This window comes from Amphiura filiformis, chromosome 5 (assembly GCF_039555335.1).
Source record: "Amphiura filiformis chromosome 5, Afil_fr2py, whole genome shotgun sequence".
In the NCBI taxonomy this organism is placed as follows: Eukaryota; Metazoa; Echinodermata; class Ophiuroidea; order Amphilepidida; family Amphiuridae; genus Amphiura; species Amphiura filiformis.
In genome coordinates, this window is record NC_092632.1 from 74,726,784 (window position 1) to 74,753,648 (window position 26,865).

The 26,865-nt window shown below is 37.0% G+C and overlaps 1 protein-coding gene across 1 annotated transcript; it reads left to right on the forward strand.

Moving 5' to 3' along the window:
- Positions 1-362: 362 nt before the first annotated feature.
- LOC140151707 (endoplasmic reticulum lectin 1-like) lies at positions 363-26,865 on the forward strand. Its single transcript, XM_072174043.1, has 12 exons — positions 363-373; positions 2,328-2,457; positions 4,641-4,811; positions 5,509-5,586; positions 6,958-7,080; positions 8,218-8,446; positions 10,027-10,142; positions 11,977-12,126; positions 18,170-18,229; positions 18,873-18,967; positions 20,180-20,332; positions 23,090-26,865. The coding sequence occupies exons 1-12, from the start codon at positions 363-365 to the stop codon at positions 23,166-23,168; spliced, it is 1,395 nt and encodes a 464-aa protein (XP_072030144.1). The 3' UTR covers positions 23,169-26,865.

Genomic DNA, 26,865 nt, shown 5'->3' on the forward strand with positions numbered 1-26,865 from the left:
AAAAATGAGCTAATCAACTAACGTCTTTCTTAAGCTCCGGCTATGCCCAATCAATTATCTACTGTTTGAAAATATATAATATTTTTACCAAAGTTATAGGTAAAACTACCCAATTTTCCCCCTTTTAGCAATGTTGTTTTGTCATATAAAATCAAATCAATTACAAAACAGCTGTAATACTTGCTTTTTAAGATCATATTCCTTAGAAATTAAAATTTAAAAATTAGAATTAAATTTCAAGGAATAGAAACAATCTTGTGTTTACGTACACGTAAAGTTTGCCACCTGACAAAATGAAAAGTGGGCTGTGACTGTAGTGTATGCAATGCATGTATTTTATGTGATGAGATCCCGGGGATGAGATGCTATACATGTAGGATAGCTTACAAAGTCACAAAACCTTCCCACGAATAATAGGTATAAAGGGAAACCAATATACTCATGTGCCTACCAACTGCAGAAAGAAAAAGTCATAAGCTTATGCCTTTCCGTTTTCAATTTCATGTAATTTTATTACAGGTACGTACGTAAAGTTAATTCTTTATTACTTCCGTGGTCCGAGCTGTGCGGCAAGCGTAGACGAGCGTACACACAGAAGAAATAAACAATCACGATGACTGGCTGATCAACGGACTTGACAACAAGCTGGTTGACCCATTGGTCGTCGGCGCAGCGCGTAGCCGTAGTATAGAAAAAATATTAAATCCGTGTACATCGTGGAACATTCAACTGCGCTTATTACTCCGCGACTAATCATGCTAACTACACGCGCGTACAACGCTACTCTACGCGTCCATATTTTAAAGCGAGGCTATCTGTGTACAACTGCTACTAGTCTACGGCTCTCTATGCACAGCCACGCAAAGTCTGTATGTTCCACGATGTACACAAATTTAATAATTTTTCTATAGTAGGTGACCTTGTCACTTCTACGCGATTGCAATTCACCAGCGCGTACCTGGACGCAGAAGTAATAAAAATTAACTTTTAATTTTTATTACTTCATGATCCGAGCTATCGCCAAGGGCCCAAGCGTAGGTGAGCGTACACACAGAAGAAATAAACAAATAAAACAATCACGCTGATGATCAACGCACGTGCACTTGACAACAAGCCGGTTGTCCCTTGGCATGATTATAGACCCCTTTAAAACTTCCATTTATTTCAAAAGTCAGAAATTGATGGTAAAAATAGACCCCCACCCCAATTTTTGATTGGCCACCATGGCCACGGGAAAACGATAAGGGCTATAGGATCTAAAACTTGTGGGTTTTTCTAATGGCTATAGGTACATTTATAACATTTAAGTGAAATTTAAAGAAATTCTGAGAGGGTAGTGTGGGAGCCATCTGTTGAATTGACATGGAGTGACCCATGCCATCTCGTGTGAGTAAGCTTAAAACCTGCATCAGTTATAATGTTTGTGACGATCACTAAATTCAAATTGCATGGACAAAACTAATTATGACTCAAACTTTCATCCATTTCATTTTTTAATTATAGTAGAATTTCACTGACTAAATGTCATCAGATTCTTGCTTGATGATGCACTTTGCATGCTTAGAGTGTAATTTTGTTGTATTTAGTTAACCACGCAAATGTCATTTTCCATGCAATTCCATGGGTGCTGCCATCAGTAGTAGTATTAGTATAGTCATCAATGCCTCCTTTCTACAGGAGCACCATCTGGAAATTAAACCTGATTTTAAAGTTTTTTCACTGAAAATTCACTTCTAAAACGCCCCCCCCCCCTTTTGGGATAATTGCAACACCCCCAGGACGTTTATCACAGACAATACGGTACCATTATTTGACCAACAGCTAAAGCTCTGCAAAAAAATGTACTCTAACTGACCTAGATAATAATATATATTTTCATAAAAAATAATTTTTCTCACAATGTAATTATGACCTTATGGGTCAGATTCTATAGTCTCAAAAAGGAGGATGAGTGCACTTTTTTTTGCCTTTTCCAAAACAACAGTTTTTTCCCCAGATGATAGATTTACATGTAGTGTCTTTTCGGCAAGACATCACACAAATATATAGCTGCAAACGAGACAAGGTACTGACAGCAAAAATCAATCAAAATTGCGTATTTTTATTGTGTTTTTTTTTGTAAACAAAAACAACAAAAACTTTTCTTGATGCGGCAGCAAAAACGATGCAGGCAGGGACGAGAAACTAATAATTTTTTATTTACTTGTCCTAACTGTACTACGGGTATTCATATCTTCTGGGTTTTTTATACTGTACTATGCATGGAAATAAATTGTTAAAATGTTTTCAAAATAATAACTAATTGTTGTTTGTTTTATCTATTTCAGGGTTGAGATCAGAATGGAGTGGTTATCAATAAGTGGGCTTCTCATAGCCTTGTTACCAACAGTGTGTTCAGATTTGTTACAAAGTAATAATATGTTATTTCAACTCAACTGGCCTGGTAATCTTCCTGTAGTAAGTATCTCATTAATAGTTGTAGTTGTATTGTGGGTAAAGTTATCATTATGCTATAGGATAAGTCACTCACCAAAAAAAAAAAATGGTGAATTCAGAAATCTTATTCCTGGAAAATTTGGTTACTTGGAAGGTGCTTTTTTTGATAAAAAATACAAAAGAAATGGTGGGAAATCCTGATATGTTGAGGGGAATTTATCTACATTCCTGGGAAATGAACCTGTCACTCGACCCAGGCCATCTGATGAGCTAGCTAGTAAGGCTGGCATTTTCAGGCGGGTATGTGGGTACCCGCCTGAGATTACATTACCTGTGCAGGAAATACCCTGCCCAGGTACCCGAAATTCAAAAAAAATTTTTTTTTTCCCAAGATGTTTTGTATATTTTTTTTGCAATTTTGGGTACCCGGTTACCCGCCCGAAAAATGCGCTGGGTACCCGGGTACAAAATTACCCGAAAATGCCAGGCCTACTAGCTAGACTTATTCCCCATTCTGTGAGAAACATACAGCACTAATTTTTTTATTTTAAAAAGATATTATCAACTTCTGCCAAATAAAACGCATCTCAATCCTAATTATTCATTCAGTACTAACTAGCAATTAAAGTTACATTTCACTATTTGGCCAAATGTATGGGTGTTTTCACATGCTGTGATAAACAAATCTAAAGACTTGTACTGAAGTCTTATCAATTTATGCATTCTAATTTTTGGAAAAGACATGTATCATTCTTATAACCATTTAATTCAAGTTAAAGGGGGGTAACCCTATTGGTTTTGGATATGGATTATCTTTAAAATTACATACTAATATCAAATATCGCCTTCTTTATGCTACTTTGTGAAAAAAAGCGAGAGCATTTTCAGCGTAAATGTGAATAAATAGCCAAATTTGCAATCCAATACCTTGGTATGCGTGAATTGCATTCTGAGCAGACAAGCAACAAGACCTGACGACAATGTTGCAATGCCCGGCCCGTATTAAACGGAAAATATTTGTTTTAAACTCTTTTTCGTACCATTTCAGAAAAAAAGGAAACAAAATATATTTCCCCTTGCAACATGTACATTTCAAATGAATATAAAAAAGTTTGGGTTAAAAATGGAGAGAAAAAAACCACTTCCACCACGGATTTTGAACCGGGTACCCCTCGGGTAAAAACGTAATGCGCTAACCAATTGAGCCATTTAGCCCACTGAGATCTTCAAGGAATTTTTTTGACTATATCGTATATCGCAACGTCTCCTCAGCACTTAGTGTAGTTCGCTTCTTTCACAGAATGTGAATGACGCGAAACCAAAGTAGCTGTTGAGGAGACTGATGATTCGCAATTAATTCCCTGTCCCGAAATCCAACGTAATTTTTAGTATTTACAAAGTGGTAGCCTCAAAAGGCCGCTGTGCTTCATGATTTCTCCGAAATACATCGACTTGGAGCGTCAAATTTCAGGATAGCAATGAGAAAAATAGTATCTCTCATGTGATACCAAAACCTCATCAACAATGAAAAATATTGGGGATGATGTTGTCGATCGGGTCACGGACTTTTAAGTACCGTAACACAAACAAATGAAAATTGGAGCAAAATTTTGGCATACATTGTATACTCAAAATTTTGAATGCTTGGAGTTTTCCAAGTGTTTGATTTTTATGACTCGATTGTCGGAAAACATGCTGAAAATGCATGTTTTTGGCCCTATTTTCAAGAAATTTGTAAAATATTGAATTTTTTCTTTTAATGTATCTCCAGTTAGTACTAAATGTTGAGCAATGTTTCATTTGGCAGAACTTGATATAATTTTTTTGCTCCCAAAAAATATTTGCTGGAATGGGGAGTAGGAAGATAAATGCTAAGTGCCTTAGCGAGTAGTAGCCTAAATTGTAAATTTGTGAGAAATTCAACAATTAAGTAAGATATGGGTCTAATAAAATACCCAGTGCATTACAAAAACAACTACTCATGCCTAACAACTGTCGATTAAATGTTTCAGGGCTAGGTCTGTGCCACACTTGCCGTTAATACACACCGCTAGTTCTCTTTTGAAAAAGCACCAAATAGATGCTGTTTAATAATAATGATGATGATGATATGATGATGACGACGACGACGAGGAGGAGGAGGATAATAAAATGTTCTTGAAAATAGGTTTTGGTTCTTATTATTTTTTGTCTTATTTTCACAGAATCCAAGCAGTGACAACTCAGTTGTGATGAGGACAGCTGACAATGAGAGATATGAATGTATACTGCCTCAAGATAGACTTCAACATGACTCTGATGTCGTCAACTACCCGGGTCCCTCACCAAAGTCAATAATAGAAGCAGTCTTTAAAAAGAAAATATGTACAGTACGAGTAAGTAAAATGCTGATAAATCTACAGTAGTTTAGGCCGTATAAAATTAATGTTTTGGTTCTCGTCCAGAGGATTTTCATGAATTGATGAGGGAGGGAGGTGTTTTTTTGTTTTGTTTTTCCAATGTAAAATTAGCATTGTCAGTAGTTTTCGGTCTTTCCAACAGTGCTCGAGGAAGCGATGAGGCCCTTTTTTTTTTCAAATGTGAGATTCTGAGGATAAACCCCTAGAGTACCACAAAAAGACTTGGAAGTGCCAAGTGATGCTTGTTCTCTAATAAACTTATTTATATGTATGAAGATTTCATAAATCATTCCAAAGTCTAAAAAATTGAAAAATCTAAAAAAAAAAAAATCTGACAAATCCCAGAAATTGAGGAGGGAGGGACGAGAACCAAAATATTAATTTTACACGGCCTTAACTTAGTGTATGCATGATCTTTCTAAAATCCACAGCAAAGGGGTAAATTTTCAAGCCATCTGGGGAGGTTCAGAAACCGTAATGTTCAAAATCAGGGATGTTTTGGTGTTAAAGATCAAGATTAGTATTAAAGATCTTGAAACATGCTGCTGCAACTGGAAACATTCATAATGTATGGTACATGTACAGGTTAAATCCCTAACATATTTCGACTGTTGAATTCAACTTGTTTCCTAAAAGCGCAAATGTATTTTGTTTTCTTTTTTTTCCTTTGAAGATTGAAACTTACTGGAGTTACGAACTTTGTCATGGAAGACATATACGACAATATCACGAGGAAAAATTAACTGGAAAAGTGAGTACAATTTCTGTACAGTCAGAGGACATATTGTGTTATTTATTTATATAAAGTGTTTATATTACTGATATATGCTTGTAAGCTGAAGCCGAAAACATTTTTTCCAAAAATATTCAAAGATCAACAAAGGTTTGAGTTGCAATGTTAGTTCCTTGTCCAGGAGATGCATATAAAAATCACAACATAAAAATATGTAGATATATTTGATATTGTAAACTATGGGCAGGTGTGGCTGCTGCCTGACTTGATCTGCATTGATGTTTCTTTACGAGGTGCACAGATGACTGGTTGGTCTTCACCCCATGAAAGTGATCATGCAAAATGTCAGAGTGTAGAGTACCTGGAAGTAGCTTCCCTGGACTCTTGTTTGGTTTGATTAGGGATGTGCTTGGATGAGAGTCTGGAAGTAGGACCCATGTACAATTATCTTTTAAATGGGACCCATTTCTATACCTGAGGCCAGCGGCATTGCTGGGATTTTTTCCAGGGGAGGCAAGCCTGTATGGGGCGGGGGCCCAAATCCACCAAATGTCCCTGCACTTGGGGGGTGGGGCGGGGGCCCAAATAGACAATTTTTCCCAGGCTTATTGATAATAATCGTATGGTATTGCATATCGTATGGATTCCCCATCTCTCTGCCCCTCCTCTCTCTCCTCTCTTTTTCCTCTTTCTCCCTCCTTTTTGCTCTTTTTCCTTGCACTAGGGGCGGGGGGCCCAAATAGGCAATTCCTATTTACTATTGTAACCAAGCGAGTAAGTAGTGTGCGATCGCGATGAAAAAGTGTTATGTGTCAGGACTTTGTACTGTTTCAGGATCTCTTGTGTGAAAGTTTTAGTGTCATGGATGAGGTTTTGTAGGATTTGATTCCAGTTCTTTATAAATTTGGCAAGTACAAATATTCCCAGCAGTCATTGCTCCCTTCGGGTCTTTGGTATGCTCTCAAGATGATATTTCGTGTGAGGCGTTTCACTGGCGGTAGAACCTTTTGCTCTGGTATAGCTGCCAGACCATTTGCTATTTCATGCATTTATTGTTGCTCTGGTGACTTTCCTGCATAGCCATAGTGTATCCGATCCAAGAGATGTTATCATGTTGGAGGGACTACTATGCTGTAATCTCTCATCACAAATCTAGTTGTTCTTCTCTGTGTTGAGTCAATCTGTTTGATCAACTCTCCATTGTCTTTCATGACATTCCAGTAACTTTTCAAAAGAGCAATTAAAGCCGAGTCTCTTAGCTAAGTAGATTCACAGACAATAGCGTAATTATAATATAGATAACATAAACGTTATGGCTGTAAAGATTTGTGAATATCAATATCATTACTTTACTGTACATGTGTTATTGTCTTTTTCTTCTGTTGCCAGGAGACAAAACTACAAGAATTTTCATTAGGAACCAGTGTAGAGTACCCCACAGGAGAGCAGTATAAATTACAAGAAATGGATACGATAACAGTTAGTGAGGGACAGGATATACGTGATCTGAAAGTAAGTGTCTTTGGTTTGAGTTGTGCTGTGGGGAAATAAATAACCGATAATTATATCTATAAGGTCCTCCATACAGCATGTGTACTGTAGAGGGTATTTTTGTGATACTAGCAATCCTTTTTTATGGTATGTTTCAGTAATTATCCAAGAAACAGCTTATTCCCAAATTTTCAGTTGATTCCAATTTTGTGTTTGGAAATTATGCATGATTATGTGTATTATAGGCTCCATAGGCCAATACATTGTAATTTTGTTCTGTTAACAGAACATAAATACAAATTTGACGCAATTGTGTGCCCTAGAGGTTTCCAATAGTATACAAATCTCAACTTGAAGAGTGGGGGGATGAGGCTGTGGATCATGAAAACCCCTTTAAATAGATAATGAAGATAATCAGTGATGTACTTTCACCTCAGCCAGCAGGCAGTCAATCCTATTAGTCAAAAAATAATTAAAAGATAATGCAAGAACAAAAAGGGTATACAGCTTTGCTGTTTTTTCCATATTTTTTCTTCTGCGACCTTTTTCTCCGTAGTATTTTTTATGTGTTTTTGCTAATATAAATGGCTGTAAACCTTTGACGAGAGCTTACTTCGCATACCACAACGCACAACTCACAACGCATACCACGCGTATGGCACCAAAATTAATACCGCATACAATGTGCAAAGCACACATACTACGCTTCAGAGGTGCTTTGTTAACATTGCAGAATTATTCTTTTAAAGGTTTACAACAATTTACTATACCATATGATCAAATTCAGTAAAGGAAATACTGAAAAAAGAAATCAAAGATGGCCTGTATTTGCCCTGTAACAAGAAAGAATACCATTTTAACCCCCTGAGCACTACCTGCCAATCTAACATTGACTCTGATTGGTCAATTACATGGTATTGTCACTTCAATCACCAATCAAAATGGAGCTTTGCAAATAATTCATCCCAATTTTTTTGCGTGCTGAAATTCTTCTAACAATGTTGCTGATTGGGCCAATTGATAATGAACATTTCTTTTTGGCCAATCGTCAGGTAGTTCTCACGGGGTTAACATGATAAAGTGCTGTCTGGTGTATCATTTTGCAGTTTGACTTCCTCCATTTTAACATCAAGTACCATTTTCTGTGTGCTTTAACAGGCCCCTACCACACTACTAGAGGGAAAAGAAGTACCATTCTTTGAGTTGATAATGACAGATGGCTCAACGTGTGATCTTAAATCAGGAGAGCCAAGGAAAACACATGTACTGTATATATGTGAAGAGACAGGACGCAATGAGATCTACTCATTGAAAGAGACGAGTTCATGTGAATACGAGGCTATTGTATTATCGCCAGTCTTATGCACACATCCCATTATACAAGTAAGTGTTATTAGAGGGAGGATTTCTTTATGTTTACTACTTTGCATGGTGGTTATTATAGGTTTCAACATGAAAAGTCCCAAGTTTTGAGATATTTTCTCAAAATATCAAGAGCTATCTTAAGAACCACTAAACCAATGCTCATTTTATAAGGCATTTTTCATGCTGAAATTTTTGAATTTTTAAGGGGTGGGGTATGAGCGTTTGGACAGTATTTATTGTGGGACATTAGAGCACATCAGACATATCGAATTGCATTCTGAATACGAAGAATGTCCTTCTGATATCAAATAATTTTGATTTTATGAAATTCGCAATGTAATACACATTTTATGACAAATGATTAAAAATTGATATTTTTGACATTTAACAGTCCTCGAAGTAAACTTTATAAATCTGATGATTTATACTTAAAGTGTATGTAGGGGGGTTGAAAAGCCGACGATCAATTGAAAATTTTGACCTTTCGTATTAAAGATATGGATTTTTTCCCCCCAAAACACACAAAAAAATTAGGTCTTTTTGGGGCTTTTTCTCCCAGCTTCATACACTTTAAGAATATGTCATTAGATTTATAAAATTTACTTCGAGGACTGTTATATATCAAAAATGTGAAAAATATCAAATTTTAATAATTTGTCATAAAATTTGTATTATATCGTGAATTTCAAAAAATGAAAATTATTTGATATCAGAGAGACATTTTTGTATTCAGAATGCAATTTGATATGTCTGATGTGCTCTCATGACCCACAAAAAATACTGTTGAAATGCTCAAAACGCTCATTCCCGATCCCTTAACGAAAATTGGAACTTGTCATCTGCAGTTGAAACCCGAGTGGTGAAGGTTAAAGGTGGAAAATCCAATTCTCGCTATTCACAATAAAAGATGCGCCAGCAGTTTGCGATGTAATCGTGATGTATCATGGGAAGCAGTCGACATCCAACTCAGCATAATCTGAATATTACCATGCTATTACATAGGAACATGTGACAATATTTTTTAGTTTGTCAAAATAAAGGTGTTACAGCGAATCGATACTCAATAATACTTAATAATGTGATTTGAAATGTGCACAATTAATTTTTCTCTATCGATTTGCGTGTAATACCGTTATATTGACAAACTAAAAAATATTGTCACGTGTTCCTATGTAATAGCATGGTAATATTCGTAATGCGCGGACTTGGATGTCGACCTTTTCCCATGATACATCACGATTACATCGCAAACCGCTGGCGGCGCCCTTATTGTGAATAGCGAGAATTGCAACACATTGCAATTGGACTCACTGTAGTGTACTGACATTAACAATTTTTTTTGAAATGTTCAACTTGGTTCCTTTGGATAAGTCTTGCTCAAATTAGAAAGTAAATGAAAAACAAATCTATATCTGCCCCAAATCTGGGCTCCCATGACAACTATTTGTGCGAGTTATTATTAAAATTGGAAGACTTATCATGATAATTTCAATAATGTTGATTTCATTTGAATTTTACATTTTGTTTTATTTTCTCCTGCGCTGCATAATTTACTGATCTACTTGTCATTGAATTCTGTATTATCTTTGTGTAGAGTAAAAGATACACCAGTGAGTAATATCAATTGCTATGCATTGGATGGTGCACCACGTATACCAGTCAGTTATGATAAGTTAATAGCTAATCCTCAGAAAAAACAATATTCTGCCGGCACAAAGGTAAGCAAGTAATTCCTGAAATTATATCGTAAAAACTTTCACTTATTACAATTATTGCATGACATTCATTCGGTCAGCATAAAGTCACTTGCAAGATCGTTTCATCTCATTGGTTGTTTTTGCCTGGATTTGGCTGTTCCATCTCACGTCCTCTGACATGAAGGGGACACTTACCGTTGCACTCAATGGGGGAAAATCACAAAATATGCCATAAAACCTCTTGGTGAATCAATTTCAAAAGTTTTCTTGATGACAATCGACGAGGAATGTCCTTTATGATCCTGTCCCAGCCGTGTGATAGTTTGGCCCGGACACCGCCACATGGTTGAGGGATGGTTGCTCAGCCCTCACCCAGATTGCCTCTTTCACTCCACGCTCAAACCAACGATGCTCGCGATCTAGGATTCGGACATCCTTGGTGTAAAATGGTGTCCGGTGGCTTTCAAATGTAAGTACACTGATGAGTCGTTTCCACTTGAGCTGGCTCTGCGATGTTGTAACATGCGATTGTGAAGAGGTTGGGCGGTTTCTCCTATGTAAGAGTCTTGACAGGCTTGCTCTTCAGAACAGCTGACCCCGTATACCACTCCACTGATCCTCCCCTTGGGCTGTTTGTCCTTGGGATGCACTAAGGACTGGCGGATCGTGTTCGTGGGTTTAAAGTGGGTGGTAATTCCGTGGTCGCGATAAATTCTTTTGAGTTTTTCCGATAAATCTCCGTGATATGGGATGGTAATACTTGTTGTTCTCCCCGTCTGATTCGTGCTACTGGCGGTGGGTTTGCTGTTGTCCTTGTTTAAGGCCTTGTTAATGGCCCAGTCCTGGTAACCACAGTTACCCAGCGCTTTGCGAAGATGTTGATGTTCAGCAATCTTATCGGAGTCTTTGGTGATGATCGACTCAGCTCTATGAAACAAGGTGTTGACCACGCCGAGTTTTTGAATGAGGGGGTGATTGGAACCAAATTGAAGGTATTGGTCCGTGTGTGTCTGTTTTCGATAAACAGACACAGCAAGGGAGCGATCTTCTTCCACGGACACTAAACAGTCAAGAAACGCGAGTTTGTTATTTGACAATCCTTCCTGCGTGAACTTGATATGAGGATCAATTTGATTGATGTGGTTGAAAAACCTATCAAGTTCTTTGGATTTAATTAAAATCCAAGTATCATCCACATATCGATACCATCTAGATGGCGCTATACCGGGAAACGTTGACAAAGCAATGCGCTCAAATCTTTCCATATAAAGGTTAGCGATAATCGGTGAGACAGGCGAACCCATGGAACATCCATGACATTGTTGGTAGAATTTTCCACTGTCACGAAAAGTAGGTGTTATCTAAACAGAGACTAAGTAGATCACATAATTGATCAGGAGATAAGTTTGTCCGTTCATGAAGTGTGGTATCCTGAGTCAGAACTTCGCGAACTGCTGAGACTGCGTCCCGGAGGAATGCTGGTAAAGAGGCGGTGACATCAAACGATGTTATAGTCTCATCAGGTTCTAACACTCGTTCGTCCGTCAAAAATAGGTATGTCTGGTTGACCAGATTTAAATTAAATCTTAATTTCAACATACCCAGATGAATGAGAGTCTACACAGTTTGATTCAGAGCAATAACATCCGCTGAAGACACCGGTTGACCTGGTGAAAGCGCTCCGGTGAGTGTACCAAATTTGAGTAGCGTAGAAGTATAAATTTGCTTTCTATTTGGTTAATGTAATTTTATATAATATTACATGTTCATGCCTTCAAGGTAGGGCAAACATGGTTTATAAAACATTGTGCCTCATTTCAAAAATGAACTGTGCATGCTTGATTTCTTTCTTCAGACTAAACCACCTAAGACACCAACCAAGGGGCAAACATCCTCATCATCCACCACTAAAGGGGCGGCTCCTCCTCCTAAACCATCTATACCATCTTTAGACACTGAACAACTTGTCAAGGATTTCTTGAGTGGAGATCATTGCTTACATGGGGTGAGTAAATATTAAGTTAATACTCACATTGAATTTTGTTGGTAGAAAGTTTTTAAAAAGTATTTTATTAGCATCAGAGATATTTGTAGTGTATTAAAAGATGGGTAGTCCAATTTTTTCATCTTCTGTTTTCTATCTGACAATCTGTTTCTAAATTTTGAGTTGTATAATTCGTCGTTGGGCAGGATCCTGAACATGTTTAAAACAAAAATGCCAATAGGTTACATAGGAGGTTTTGCTTTAAACATGTTCGGGGGTCAATGACACAGGAGGTTTTTCCTGCCCAATGACAAAATGTACAAAAACAAATAACAATTAGAGAATAAACGATAGGAATTTTTATTTTGACTATCCTCTACCATGTGATAGATGACAGGCAGGTCCAATATTTTGAGTAGTGCAGCCGGCATCCACTACGATAAAAATATTGGACCTGCCTGTCGTAGAGGATAGTCAAAATAAAAATTCCTATCGTTTATTCTCATTCTTAGTCAGTTAAATAACTTCTAATAACTGTAAACTATTTTTTAAAGCAAAAATTAAGTTACCGTCATAAAAACACCCCCCTTTTTTTAAATAAACGAAACTTGTTTACAACTTCACTTTTTTTGTTGCGTGTACTGCTAGCGCGTGCGAGTATTCCGCACTGTGTCTATGCATACAACTAAGCCTGGGTTGACATAGCTTATGTCGCTATATTATGTCGACATAGCAATATCATGACATATCGACATGATACCTCGGATAGCGACAGGAAAATACAACAATCTTACGACAGGGAAAATGTTTCAGAAATACTAATTCAGATCGCTATTGTCAGCGACCAGCTCTCAGCTCCGCTGATTTTTTAACAACAAAGCCAATTATATAATCAATACTACCGAATACTATTAAGGGCGTACTACACCCATATATTGGTTTGATTGGTCTAAAAAAATATTTTTTCATTTATAACTAGGCGATATATGCACGGATCATGTGAAATAAAAAAAAATATGAAAGAACGTCGTTAAAGTGTAATTTTTCACCTATTTGTCTTAAAGTTGACTGGTTGGTAAGGACGCTTATACGATCCACGTAGTCTTCTTCACAACCGGTTTCTGCCGTTTCTAACATTCATCGATATTCACATATACAGTACGTATTAGACTCGCTACGGTCCAAAATACGACCTGCCTATGTATATTTAGGGCTGACACGTCAATTTGTATTACCAATAGGAAATACACAGGTCAGACATTGAGAATAATTCTTTAAGATTTGGGAAAAAAGTTGGTAGCTGCCTCATTATGCTACCTAATCAAAAATGTTGTTGAAATAAAATTAAGGATCAAATGCGTTTTAGTGTCAAAAAAGGCAAAATTACCGTCACACTTTCGCCGAATTCTGCACCCTTGTGAAGCCCTCGGGCGGGTGCACAGTTAAATCGGGAATAAAAATATCCGACCTTTGCGATCAAAAACAACAAATTACAACATTGGACCATGTTTGGACATACTATAGGCAAAAAAACACTAATAACAGATAGTATAGAATAGAACATTTGACATCAACTTGACAAACTAATGAAGAAAATGTGCTCCATAAACATTAAGTAAGTGCGCAAAACAATTCATATTCAAATGCGTGTATAAAACTGAACAGGGCCGGACGGCTACAAGACTACCGCAGAAGTTCAAAGTTCTCGTGTTGCCAGATTCAAACATGAGCATGTATGCCTAGCACCTTCTCTTGGTAAAATCCCTGATAAAATCAAGAAATGTATGTTGTGCCTCTTCCCTCCCCGTGAAGTGGCGTCATGGGGGATCATGGGCGTAGCTTGGACTTTTTAAGGGGGGGGGGGAGGCAAAGGAGTGAAAGGGGAAACCCTCATTCAAGGGGAATTTGTGACGAAACAAAATAGGCTCAAAAGTACAAAAAAGACCCTAGTAAAATTCTTCAGGGCAACCGCATCCGGGGCGGACTTAGCCTGAGTCCCTGGCCTCTCACTCGCAAAATGGCGGACAAATGGCGGCGGCTCGTATACAGCACAGTGCAACGGCCGTGCGTATATTCGAGACTGGAGGATTTAGTCTAGGGCGGACTTCCCACAGGGGTGGGGTAGCTTCCCCATTGCCCCCTTATGTAGGGGCCTACGGCCCTGGACGTATGAGAAATTTGCTCAATTCCGCAATTTAAGACATTTTAACAATTCCGCAATTTTAGACATTTTAAATGGTAGGCCCTAATAAAGTGAGTAGAAAAAGTGAACATATTAAATAATAGTAGACCTATTAGGGCCTATATACCCCGGGGTATATTAATACTTGGCTTTTGCAATAATATAGGCCTACGTGCCAAAACTTGCGGCTTGCCCCTTCTCGGCCTGCTTAAAACTGAATACCGGCTGCCATGTAGGCCTAGGTGTAGGGGGGATAATGTTTTGGTATGTCGATAGAGGGGTTGGCATGTTAAAGTGGGGAGGGCAAAGATTTGTTGGCATGGGGAAAGCAATTCACCGCCCAGGTGACGAGTTGCGATAATATAAACTGAATCAGCGGTGTAAAGCACGCAGTATAGGCCTACAATTCCGCAATTTAATGATAGGCGTACATTTTAAAGGTAACACGGAAAAATAAAAGTAGCCGGGGTCATAACACTACTAAAATATTCAATAAGCATGATAAGGGGCTCACTGGGGGATTTCCAAATGGTGTAGGCCTACCAACTGAAATTTCTTACCTCTTGCATTCCCCTTCCCTTCCCCGGCCATAATCGCCTTTGTTGTCCCTGTTTGTTGTTATAGTATTAGTGGTTTAGCCAAACGCCGAGTACTAAAGCCAAAATCTCATCCCGAGAAAAAAAATCATCAGACATTTTACACGAATCTGATTACTAGCTAAGCCTATGATAGGCCACCTACATCAATTGGCCTACTGCTGATAGGATCCTATGCCAAATTTATACATTTCAAAAATACCAAATGACAAATGACAAAGGCCTTTAAAATTGTATGGATGGGAATGTCTAAATGCGAGCGTAGGGCCTACATAGCGTGCCGGATAACGTGCAGGAAAATTTTCATAATTTTGACTGCGTAATACTGTAGCCTACCCGTGACGTGACTTCCAAAAGTTCGTGTTATTCAAAAATCAGTCGTGTCCCATTTAATATATGTGCACCAAATATCGCTTTCCCCCCGTCGATCTGCTCAATTTTCCCAAATTCCTTTCCCCCGGCCCGTCTTGGCTTGTCCAATTTTTTTTCCTACTCCATGGCTCCGTATTGGGATTGCCCCATACGCCAGAATTTGAGCTTAAAAATACCTAAATATATACATGCATAAAACACGGCAACTGGTTATGACGCAATAGATTGTAGTCAAAATTTGCGTGTCAAAATTCGGATACCGTGGCGAGTGCAGAATTCTATGGAATATATTTGCTTTTTTTTTGCCTTGGATAGCGACAATGATAGGTAAGACTCAAAAATATTAATCCACTTAAAATATTATATCACTGTATCAATTTTGGAGTTCCTAGTTGAAATGGATTAGAAAATAACGACAAAATAGTTACCAAAATCGGCAAATCTTAAGCTTACGAGTCTTATTGAATATGGTGGGTATAGGTGACGAGAAATGCAATTTTTTTCAACATTGCTGTAGTATGGTTGTGGTAACCTGTTACCTATGGCTTAATTAAGTTTCAGTGAAATAATGTCGCTAGTTACAAATACAAAATATAGCTCAACATTGAAAATAGAAGCATTTTAACCAGTTCGTTTTTGATAGACGTGGAGCACTGAAAATCACCAAGTTCATGAAGCCATCAGGAACCACTTATTCCCATTTTACATATCAACATTATTTCTCTAATGCGTTGGCAACACGTATCCAAAATTTTAACGAAATCCGTTGATAGCAAGCTTTCCAAAATGAAGTGAATTTAAAGCACGAGTGATGTACCTCCTTTTGGCTTCTATCTTCAAAAGCATGTAAGCTACATTCATACCGATGCCACCAATATAACGAGAAGATTTGCCCTTCATTTTGCATACCACTTTGTCCAATTTTTTTTTCTCATTTCTTTACAAAATGCAAAAAACCCGCAAAAAATGTGATGGGTGTAGTACCCCCTTAATCAATAAAAGTTTCTAACCAATACAGTGATTGGATATCTACCCATCCACAACACGATAATCAGCCAATCATGTTCAGGTTTCTATACCCGACGACCAGTGTCCGAAATAAGGAAAATATGGAGGTTGTCTCGAGGACAACTAAAGCATGAATTCTGCTTGTCCTCTAAACATTTTGGTTATCCCCAAAATGTATATGTCATGTTATTGAATGCAAAGAATCCAAATAGTGGTTGTCCAGGGGATAAGTACTTAGCTCAATATGGTTGTCCCCAGTGATTTTTGGACAAGAGGACAAGAGGATAAGTACTTATTTCGAACACTGCCGACGACACTGTGACCCGAGTCTGCAAAGCCAGCCCCTCACCCATTTTACATATAATTCTTTTTATAAGAAATAAAAAGCCGAAATCGTGTGCTCACTTCCGGGTATATCGGATCTTGTGGTAAATGTTTACGACTGTCAACTCAGCGCTCTCACGCTGTAAGTGACTGATCATGCAATGCTTTTGTTGTTGACTTTGATACATGTTTTGGCTGATTTTAAATACAAGATTATGTCGACATGATGTCGACGTCGAGATTAAATTATGTTGACATAACAACATGAAAAAAACATGCCGACCACGGCTCTACATACAACGCAATACATACGCGCACCTCTATGAGCGTGTTACGCATTATCATCACTCATGATGACGCGGGGTCGTCTACATTCTGATAGACCCAAAATCATGCTATTGTTCATTCAGATTATGTGTCTACGTAATAGACCACTCCCACTGACTAAGAATGCCCCAACTTTTACCACATTTTTGTTCACAGCATCTAAACGGAACAATATCTTGGGCATTAAATTTGTCTGGGTTACCTGTAATGTGAAAAATAAGAGCTAGTTTTCAATTTCAAAATCTCAGTTTTGATGAGGAAAAATGCGGGTCAAATAGGTTTAACTTGCTATAAACCATGTCAATACAATATCTCTTGATGGTCTCTGTGTAGAGTTTGAAAATTGATGTGAATTCACTTTGATTCACCCAATCTTATTGTAAGAATTGACTTATTGATTCCTGCAAAAGTGATGCCCCTTTAAATAGCGCGACGGGCGTGGGATGTAGTGGTTCGCGAACGGCCTTGTTGAAACATTATTTTGTTGCAATAAAATGTCAGTAATAAAGCAGTAAGGATATCTTTCACTAATGCCTAACCAGCGGACATTGGGCTATTCCATCTGATATCCACACTACCCCTGTGGAAGATTTAGCTAAAGTCTTCCACAGAGGGTGTATGAGTTTTGAATAGAATAGATAATTGGGTAACTTCCATTTGAAATACTCACTCCAGTTGTGGAAGATATAGTTAAAGCCATAATACAGAGGGAGTATAGGTTTCAAAATGATTAAACCTGATCATTACATTTGAAAAACATACTCCCCCTGTGGAAGATTTAGCTAAAGTCTTCCACAGAGGGAGTATAAGTTTTGAATAGAATAGATAATTGGGTAACTTCCATTTGAAATACTCACTCCAGTTGTGGAAGATAATAGGTAAAGCTATAATACAGGGGGGGTATGGGTTTCATAATGATTAACCCTGATCAGTTACATTTGAAAACATACTCCCCTGTGGAAGATATTTCCAAAATCTTTCACAGGGGTAGTGTGGATTTCAACTGGAATAGCCCATTACATTATCATGTGTACAGCAGCAGGGTTTCATTACATTTACTAGATTTTATTTTTTAAATGTAAAACGGCAAGAACATACCTGCCTGCCAACTGTGCCTAGCTTTTTTATTAGTGCCTAAATGCAATGTGCATTGATCCTGGTCAAATGTCTTTTATTCTGACTTTGATATTTTGTAGACATATTTTGCAGATTTATAATCTAATCCAGCATTATTTACATGTATTCATCTAAACAGGGCCAAGGTTGGTGGAAGTATGAGTTCTGCTATGGGAAATTTGCTCAACAGTACCATCAGGTAAGCTTATAAATATTTGCAAGTTTAAAAATAACATCTTCAGCTTTTTAAACAGTATGTTTAGTCATAGTTCACCTAAATTAAGTTTAGAACAAGGATGCCAACACAACTTTTTTTCACAAGGTTCCTAGTAGCAAAAACAAAACATTTTCAAAAACATTTCCAAAAAGTTAGAAAAGGCTGCTAGAAAATGTTTAAATGTCAGGTTATATTTAAAGGGTACCGTATAAAACATTTGACTAACATTCAAAAGTATTTTTTTTAAACTTGCTGCAAAAGAATCTAACATATTGTTATTGTTGACCAAATATTTTGCAAATGCTTTTACAATAACATTTGATGTTATAACATTTAGACATCAGTTTTAAATGTTGTTGTAGTGATTTTCATACCTAACATTTCAACATGTTTTCATAACCTTTACATTACCCAACATTTAATGTTTAAAAACTATTTTGACCAACAAAAAAAATGTTTTTAAAAACATTTTGTGTTGCTGCAGATGTTATCAATGTTACCAACAGAAATGTTGACAAACAGAGATAATCAGATGTGTGAACTATGGTGTATGACTAAAAGTATTTAATCAAAATTATGTTCACTGAAACTTATTATCCTATTTTCCCCAATATATTTCTTGCAGGATAAAAATGGCAGAACAGAGGTAGTTTTGGGCACTTGGAATAAAGAAGAACATATAGAGTGGTGGACACGCAACTCAAAAAATGTGGGCTCAAGGTGAGTGATCCCAGGCCTGCGACATAAGATCGCTAGTTGTAACTACCTCCCAACCCTGTAATACATGCGGGATACCGTTTTGTAATTCAGAATAAATTATAATAAATCATCCATTGGAACCGTCTCTTCAACAGAGCCCTATAGAAGGCTCTATAGTATCTTTGCATTACACAGTACGTAGTAAGACCTGGCCAGTGTACAGTTTACTGAGCCACCATTTAGTGACTCTTGGATAATTTATTATAATTTATTAAGAGTCACAAAATGGCAGCTCAGCAAACTGTGCTCCAGTCCTCAAAATCGGTGTAGGCAATTTGTGACTTATCTCATCCTTTATTATCTCTGGTGATCCAGCCGGGCTGCTGACTGCTTGCACATTTTTATTATTCACTATCAAACTTGCTTTTTGGGGATTATAAAAATGTAATCCTGTTTTGCCAAATGAAATTTAGCTATAACTGGCAATATTAAAGTAAAATTTTTACATTTGTGCAATTTGAGGGGAAATGGGCAAAACATGTACGTTTGTATGTTTTCATACAATTCCAGGCACAAAATTCAAAGACTATGTATTCCAAAGCTTGAGTATAGGGAGGGTATAGTAGTTGCTCATAATTTTAATATTTTATTTTATTATTTTTGATAATGGATATAGAGATAAAGAATGTATATTCCATAAATTAGAATGCATAACCTGAAATTAGTCTTTGTACAAGTCTTTGTTAGTGCTATTTTTTCTGGAATCTGCAATACTTACCTCCTTACCTACAGAGGACAGTCAAGTTTGAAAGATGCCATTATTTTCTTTGAAGAGAGATACGTTTTCAGCATATCCTAAAATAATTATTTTCTGGGTTTGTTGTTCTCTGAGTCATATTTTGTGAAATGAGTGTAGAATATGTTGTTTATAGCTGTATCACAATATCGTAGTGCATAATTACATTGTTTTGGATTACCCTGCATTTGACAAGTGGCCAGCAGTGGGGGTACCATAGGGGTGGGGAATGGTGGGGGCATCCCCAGTGATCAACCCCTAGTCCCAACCACATTTTTTTGCCACTTTTTTGGCAAAAAATGCTAAATTTTTAGATGCAAGATGATTGTGATATTAAAAAGTGAGGTTCTGGTTTGTATTGTATTTGATAACCAAATCAGCTGTGTAAAATGTAAAACTCAAATTTCCCACATCTGTGATCTTGTTCTCAATTTCAGAAGTGTGACTCATTTTTATGCCCATGGTGATATATGTGACATTACTGGTAAACCCAGGGAAGTACAAGTGCGGCTCAAGTGCAGTGAAAACATGCAGCCACATGCTGTTAGTATATATCTCATTGAACCAAGTACTTGTGAATATATATTAGGGTAAGTACAATATAGCCTATATTATATCAGTTCGGGGCGCTGTCAATTCATAGACTCCTCCGAATTCAGCGACCCAGTCTTATTTCACATACTTTTCACTTGTTTCAATTTTGGCAGCAAATAAAAACTTAGGAAGTCTGTTTGGTACATTAGATAGTTAATGAGCTTTTTTGCTTCAAATTCATCTGTGCAAATTAAAATTTGTTTTTAGCAGAGTAAAATGATGCAATAAAGCAGAAATATCCAAAAAAATACTTGCAACATAACTTTGTTTACTATTTTTAAAGATATAATGTTGTTGTGGGACAAAGGAAATGTGTAAACCACAACTATATAAACGGCATGTGAGCACCTTGAAACCAAACTACAACTCTGGCGGAAATTTGTTGCCACACCAGCACGTTCTGGTGTTAAAAGCACGCAATCGAAGCTAAATATGTGATAGTTCCGTATTATTTTGTATAATAGTTGCAAATACACATTCAGATTACACTTGCCCTTCCCCACCCCCATTTTCCAATGTTGGGAGACTGTAATGTAGAAATGATGACGATTTTGTCCAAATCAACATTGCAATAGGGGAGCGGGGAAGGATGTTGGCCAATTAACGCTCAGGTGTGGCAACATTTTTCACCAAGGTTGTAGCTAAAAAGTTAGCAAGAGTATTTGAATTCACAGACCGTCTGTGAATTCAGAGGAGTCTTTGAATTCACAGTGCCTCCCCACCCCCACCCCCAAACTGATATAATTTATTTGAAATCCACACACGCACTAAGGAAGATTTTTGAATTCCAACTAAAACGTATCATTCCAGATCCAACCAATTCCATCCATATGGGGAAAAGGTGTGGAAGAATTTTGAATTCCAACTAAAACAGTATCATTCCAGATCCAACCAATTTCATCCATATGGGGAAAAGGTGTGAAAGAATTTTGAATTCCAAACAAAACAGTATCATTTCAGATCCAACCATTTTCATCCATATGGGGAAAAGGTGTGGAAGAATTTTGAATTCCAAACAAAACAGTATCATTCCAGATCCAACCAATTTCATCCATATGGGGAAAAGGTGTGGAAGAATTTTGAATTCCAAACAAAACAGTATCATTTCAGATCCAACCATTTTCATCCATATGGGGAAAAGGTGTGGAAGAATTTTGAATTCCAAACAAAACAGTATCATTCCAGATCCAACCAATTTCATCCATATGGGGAAAAGGTGTGGAAGAATTTTGAATTCCAAAACAAAATCAACTCATTTTATAATGGAAGACAGAGATAAAAAGACTAGTTTGCGTCTGACCTCATCTGTAAATCGAGCATGGTTTATTTACAAGTGTTGTGATGATATGAGTTGCTGAACGTGGCGGTAAAAGCGGGCGCCTTATTGTTAATTTTGCCTCTTCGAACATACAAACCATCTCAAAAGTTAAGTCTTTATAGAAGGAAACTTTCTTTCGTGAAGGCACCATGTCAACAATGCCTAGAAAAGTTGCTTTTTGCCTTGTAAAAGTACATAATTTTTCGCCATTTTCTGCTATTCCTTTTCTCCAATCGGCACCAGATAAAACGACCTTCCTTTTACGCGCTATTACCAATCAAGGATGGTAGAGAATTTGATTGACAGTGACGTCAGACGCAAACTAGTCTTTTTATCTCTGTCTTTAATTATTAAGGGCTGGGGTATGAGCGTTTGGACAGTATTTATTTTGGGACATTAGAGCACATCAGACATATCGAATTGCATTCTGAATACGAAGAATGTCATTCTGATATCAAATAATTTTGATTTTTGAAATTCGCAATTTAATACACATTTTATGGCAAATCATTATAAATTGATATTTTTGATATTTAACAGTACTTGAAGTAAACTTTATAAATCTGATGATTTATACTTAAAGTGTATGTAGGTGGGATAAAAAGCCGACGATCAATTGAAAATTTTGACCTTTCAGTATTGAAGATATGGATTTTTTTTCCCAAAACACCAAACAAAAATAAGGTCTTTTGGGAAAAAATCCATATCTTCAATATGAAAGGTCAAAATTTTCAATTGACCGTCGGCTTTTCCTCCCTGCTACATACACTTTAAGAATATATCATTAGATTTATACAATTTACTTCGAGGACTGTTATATATCAAAAATTTGAAAAATATCAAATTTTATAATTTGTCATAAAATTTGTATTATATTGTGATTTTCAACAAATGAAAATTATTTGATATCAGAAAGACATGCTTCGTATTCAGAATGCAATTCGATAGGTCTGAGGTGCTCTCATGTCCCACAAAAAATACTGTCGAAACGCAATAAATGCTCATTTTAGATCCCTTAAAGGCCAAATTGTGTGAAATTCCACTAGATTTTATACATTTTGTCAATTTTTAACTGGAATTGAACACAAAAGTAGCAAATATTCCTTTGTGGAGTAGACATACAGTGCAACTGGAATTAAGATTGCATTGAAATCATCCATAGGGAAGTGTAGCCTTTTAATGTAAAAGCGCAGTAAGGTTGCATATTGCACCGATAATGTGTCCTTGTCAATGAAATGGACACCATAAACAAGCTCATGTAGGACTGAAACAAGTTAAAATAAGTATGTAGAGCATCATTGATTAGAGTGTTGGATCGATTCATTAATAGTAAATGGCGGCATTGGAATATGCAGCAAATTTTATTGAGTTAATGATTTTGTAAAAATTTAACAATATTTTTTGTTTGTTTGTTTGTTTGTTTCCTCCCTGCCCAGGTTGAATCACCGATCATTTGTGAACTTTTAGAGACAGCAGATGAACACGGGCTCTTACATCCAAAAATACAAGAGTAAAACATATCTTGCAATATTTTATATGTAACATAATGAGTGTGGGTAAGTTTGTGTGTTGTGCGTGTGCGCGTGGGTGTGCCAGTGGGGTGTGCGTGTGTAGGCAAATGTTTGTCAACTCGAGAAGATAAGACTGTGCAAGATAGGCAATCATGTAATTATTTATTTTTTCTGTACAGAAATATTAATATTTACTGAGATTTAGCAGGTGTGTGTATTATGTTGTTAGTATGAACAACAACCCAATTGTCTTTATAAAAGCAAAATGGACAATTCCAGTTGAACTCCATACACCCCCATGGAAGACATAACCAAAATATTCCACACAGAGGGAGTGTAAATTTCAAATGGAGTTACTGCATGGGTGACTCCATTTGAAGTATACCCCTGTGTGCAGTGTTGTCAGTCTTCAGGAAATTCCTGATTTTAGGCAATTTTACTCTGAGGATCCTATACAAATGTATAGGCAAAGTACATTTTTCAGGTTATTCTTTGCCATTTCAGGATTTTTTGACAAGACTGACTGGCATCTCTCTGTGTGGAAGGTTAAGGTCATGTCTTCCATACAGATGTATGTTTTTTAATTGGTATTTCTCAGTATGTTTCAGGACCAAGTTATTTTCCCAAATGTGTGAATGGAATAGTAAAAAGGTGATGTTTAACAGTAATAAAAGGGTAATGATCAAATTGCAAGTTTCATGTTTTCATTAAATGTAATATTAAACACACACACACAATTGAATCAGCAGATCTGAAGACTTGTGTATTCAATAACATTGATAACACGAATCATTTTTGAAAATTATGCCATCATTATTTATTTATTTATTGGATCTTGTTTTGCCTGGGTCAACACTGTTTTCCAGTTTAGCACAGGGGTCTTGAAAATACATAAAAAAAACATTAGAAATACATTACTGGAAAAAAACCCACCAAATTGCATACCTTCAAATAACACACCTGTGCTGGCCGTTTGCAGTGCAGGGCTATCCGCAAGCTGTACAATCCCCCGGGGTATGGTCCGTATGTGGGGTCCGAGGAGCAGAATACTGACTCAAGCAGTGGATGGACGTGGGCAAACAGAAAAAAAAAAAAATAAGAAACAAGTTGCTAATAAAGGCTAACATTATAAAATCACACTAAATGAAATTAGTCTCAAAGGCCCTTATATGTCAATAAATTGTCTGTACTAATAGTGTTTGGCAAGGTCCTTCAGCAGTCTGCCAATTTGACGCTGTTTACAGTATAAACATGGAAGTGGGGTTGAATTAGCTAATTGAATCACAACATAATCACATCTGCACCTTCTGGCTCTGAAGATGGCACTCGCTAGGGTTCCGAAAGCTCAGCCCTCTCAAAAGGACTTCTCTAGGGAAAGATCAAATCTTACTCATGTTTACCGACCTAGAGTACCGAGTAATTTCAAATCACATCTGCACCTTGTTTGACAAACAAGCTGCATAGTATCGTGTGACCCAGATAAAGACCTACTTCTCATTACTTGATAATCAGAATAAGGGCAGTGCTGAGGGACCTCGCTGAATACAATAACAATAAAACCTTTAGTATCAGAGTCATGCCACCTATCATTATCATAAGAAGTGTCCTAATTTCAAGAGCTGGGCTATTCTAGTTGAAATCCATACACCCCCTATGGAAGACATGACCTCAATCTTCCACACAGGGGTGTAAATTTCAAATGGGTTACATGAATGGATGACTGTATATGAAATATACACCCCTTTGTAGGAGATGAAGGTCTTCCATAGAGGGTCTAGGGATTAAATTACTGCAGTAGCCCTCTTGTCGGTTACCCAGTACAAAAGTATAAGAAAATACTTTTTCGATTTTTGTGGCATAATAGGATTTTTTGAAATAATGTAGTGGCATATCTGGTTATGCTGAAACCCCCCATTTAATAATCAGGTGAGAGGTAAAAGTCAAGTATATGTTGATGGAAGCAGTCAGTCAATGTTCCTGGACTTGTTATTCTTGAGGCTATCACGTATATAAATAAAATTGCAATATTAATAACAATCATGTACTACTGAAAAAAATCCAGTCCATTACATTGAATCTGACAATTAATCAACATATAATGTATTTATGTTATGTTTAATATCATATATGGTTAATATGTGAACATGTAAGATTATGTTTCTAGCACCACTGAATATAATATGATTGTGTAAATAAGATGTGCAGTATGAGTCATGTGTGTATGTGTGGGGGGAGGGTGGTACTAAGCATGATTGAGGAGCATTTGACCTTTGTTAGATTTTATTTTCTTTTTGATAAAGGCATGTGTCCTTGCCCCATGTACCGAATCTGATGATACAACAGATGCAAGGTGCATTACAGCATGGCTTCTTGGGAAGTAATAACACATTGTCAATTACAGGCTTTGCCGTTTGAGGAGGGCTAGAGCGATTGTCCCCCATCACTCCCCTCAAATAAAGCTGAGGAGAGCTTTTTATTGCTTGCCTACCTTTTGTGTAACAATAATAACCACATAGGCCTATACAGTACAGTAAAAATGCTCTCCTAGTGCTCTCCTGTAGCACACAAGGAGTGCGATTAAAAGCTCCCCTGCAAATTTCAAACGGCAAAGCTTGCTGAATTATATGTGAATGTTTTGTAAAAACTCAGGAAGTCTGATGCATTCAAACTGACTTTGAACATGTTTAAATTAGCATAGACAGCTACTGGCATAGACAGCTACTGTATATGAAACAAACTATGATTAAGGACATAGTCACATCAAGGTTATAATATACCCAGATATGATCCAAGTATAAAGCAGAAACAACCAGGATAAGTTGATAATTGGAGGAAAATCAGATTTGACAATAATAATAATTGCCTTTTGAAACAAATGCTACCCAACCCTCATTACTATTTAAGTATGGTATATAAGTATGGTATAAATAAATGTATGCACATGCCTGGGCAACTCTCAGTAACAAAGGAAGCAAGAACCTTTAATATGTACCTTTAGAGCATATTTCTGTATAACAGTGAGCTATGGAAACTGACAAAACACCCTTCAACAAAAAAAAGTAGATGCTATCCAAAGGTCACTGCGCTGAAGTCTGCTGAACATCAGATGGCCACTAAATGAAATATCAGATGATCTGAAATGAAGGAAAAGTACCTTGGAGTAGGAAAATTAAAAGAAGATGAATGTTGTGGTAAGGACACCCACAGACACTCTGGCCAGACTGACCATGAAAGTATTTCTTTGGAAATGCAAAAATCCAAAAGAAAGTCAAAAGCAATTTGGATATTGCTTATCCAAACAGGAGTGAAACAATTTGGTGAAATGTAGAAACAGCAAAAAATATAGGCTGCTGATCTCGTTGCCTGAAATTGAGGGCGCCACGTCTACAGAGTGAGATGAAATTGTGTTATGGATGATGAAGTCTAGATGGATTTATCAACATGTTGACACAAAACATGTTATCCAGAGCTTCCTGTTTGAATTAGTAGATGAGGACAGAAAAAGCTTTCTACAAGAGTAAGCTCAGCTTTGATCAATTATTAACTTATTTTCTGTACGTAATGCTGATGTTGCAAGTGAGTTGAAATACATGTGTTAATAATTGACCTGTAAGGTCCTAAGGTATGGTACTTTTATAAATTGCAGCCTGCCTCTGAGGTGTTTTTGTAGAATAGCAAGACTGCAAGAATAAATCAGATT

What these genes read in the sequence shown, in the direction of transcription:
- LOC140151707 (XM_072174043.1), top strand. An exon ending in AGGAAAAATTAACTGGAAAA is followed by an intron (nt 5,587 to 6,957) that starts GTGAGTACAATT and finishes TTCTGTTGCCAG; the next exon opens with GAGACAAAACTACAAGAATT. An exon ending in ACTTGTGAATATATATTAGG is followed by an intron (nt 20,333 to 23,089) that starts GTAAGTACAATA and finishes CCTCCCTGCCCA; the next exon opens with GGTTGAATCACCGATCATTT.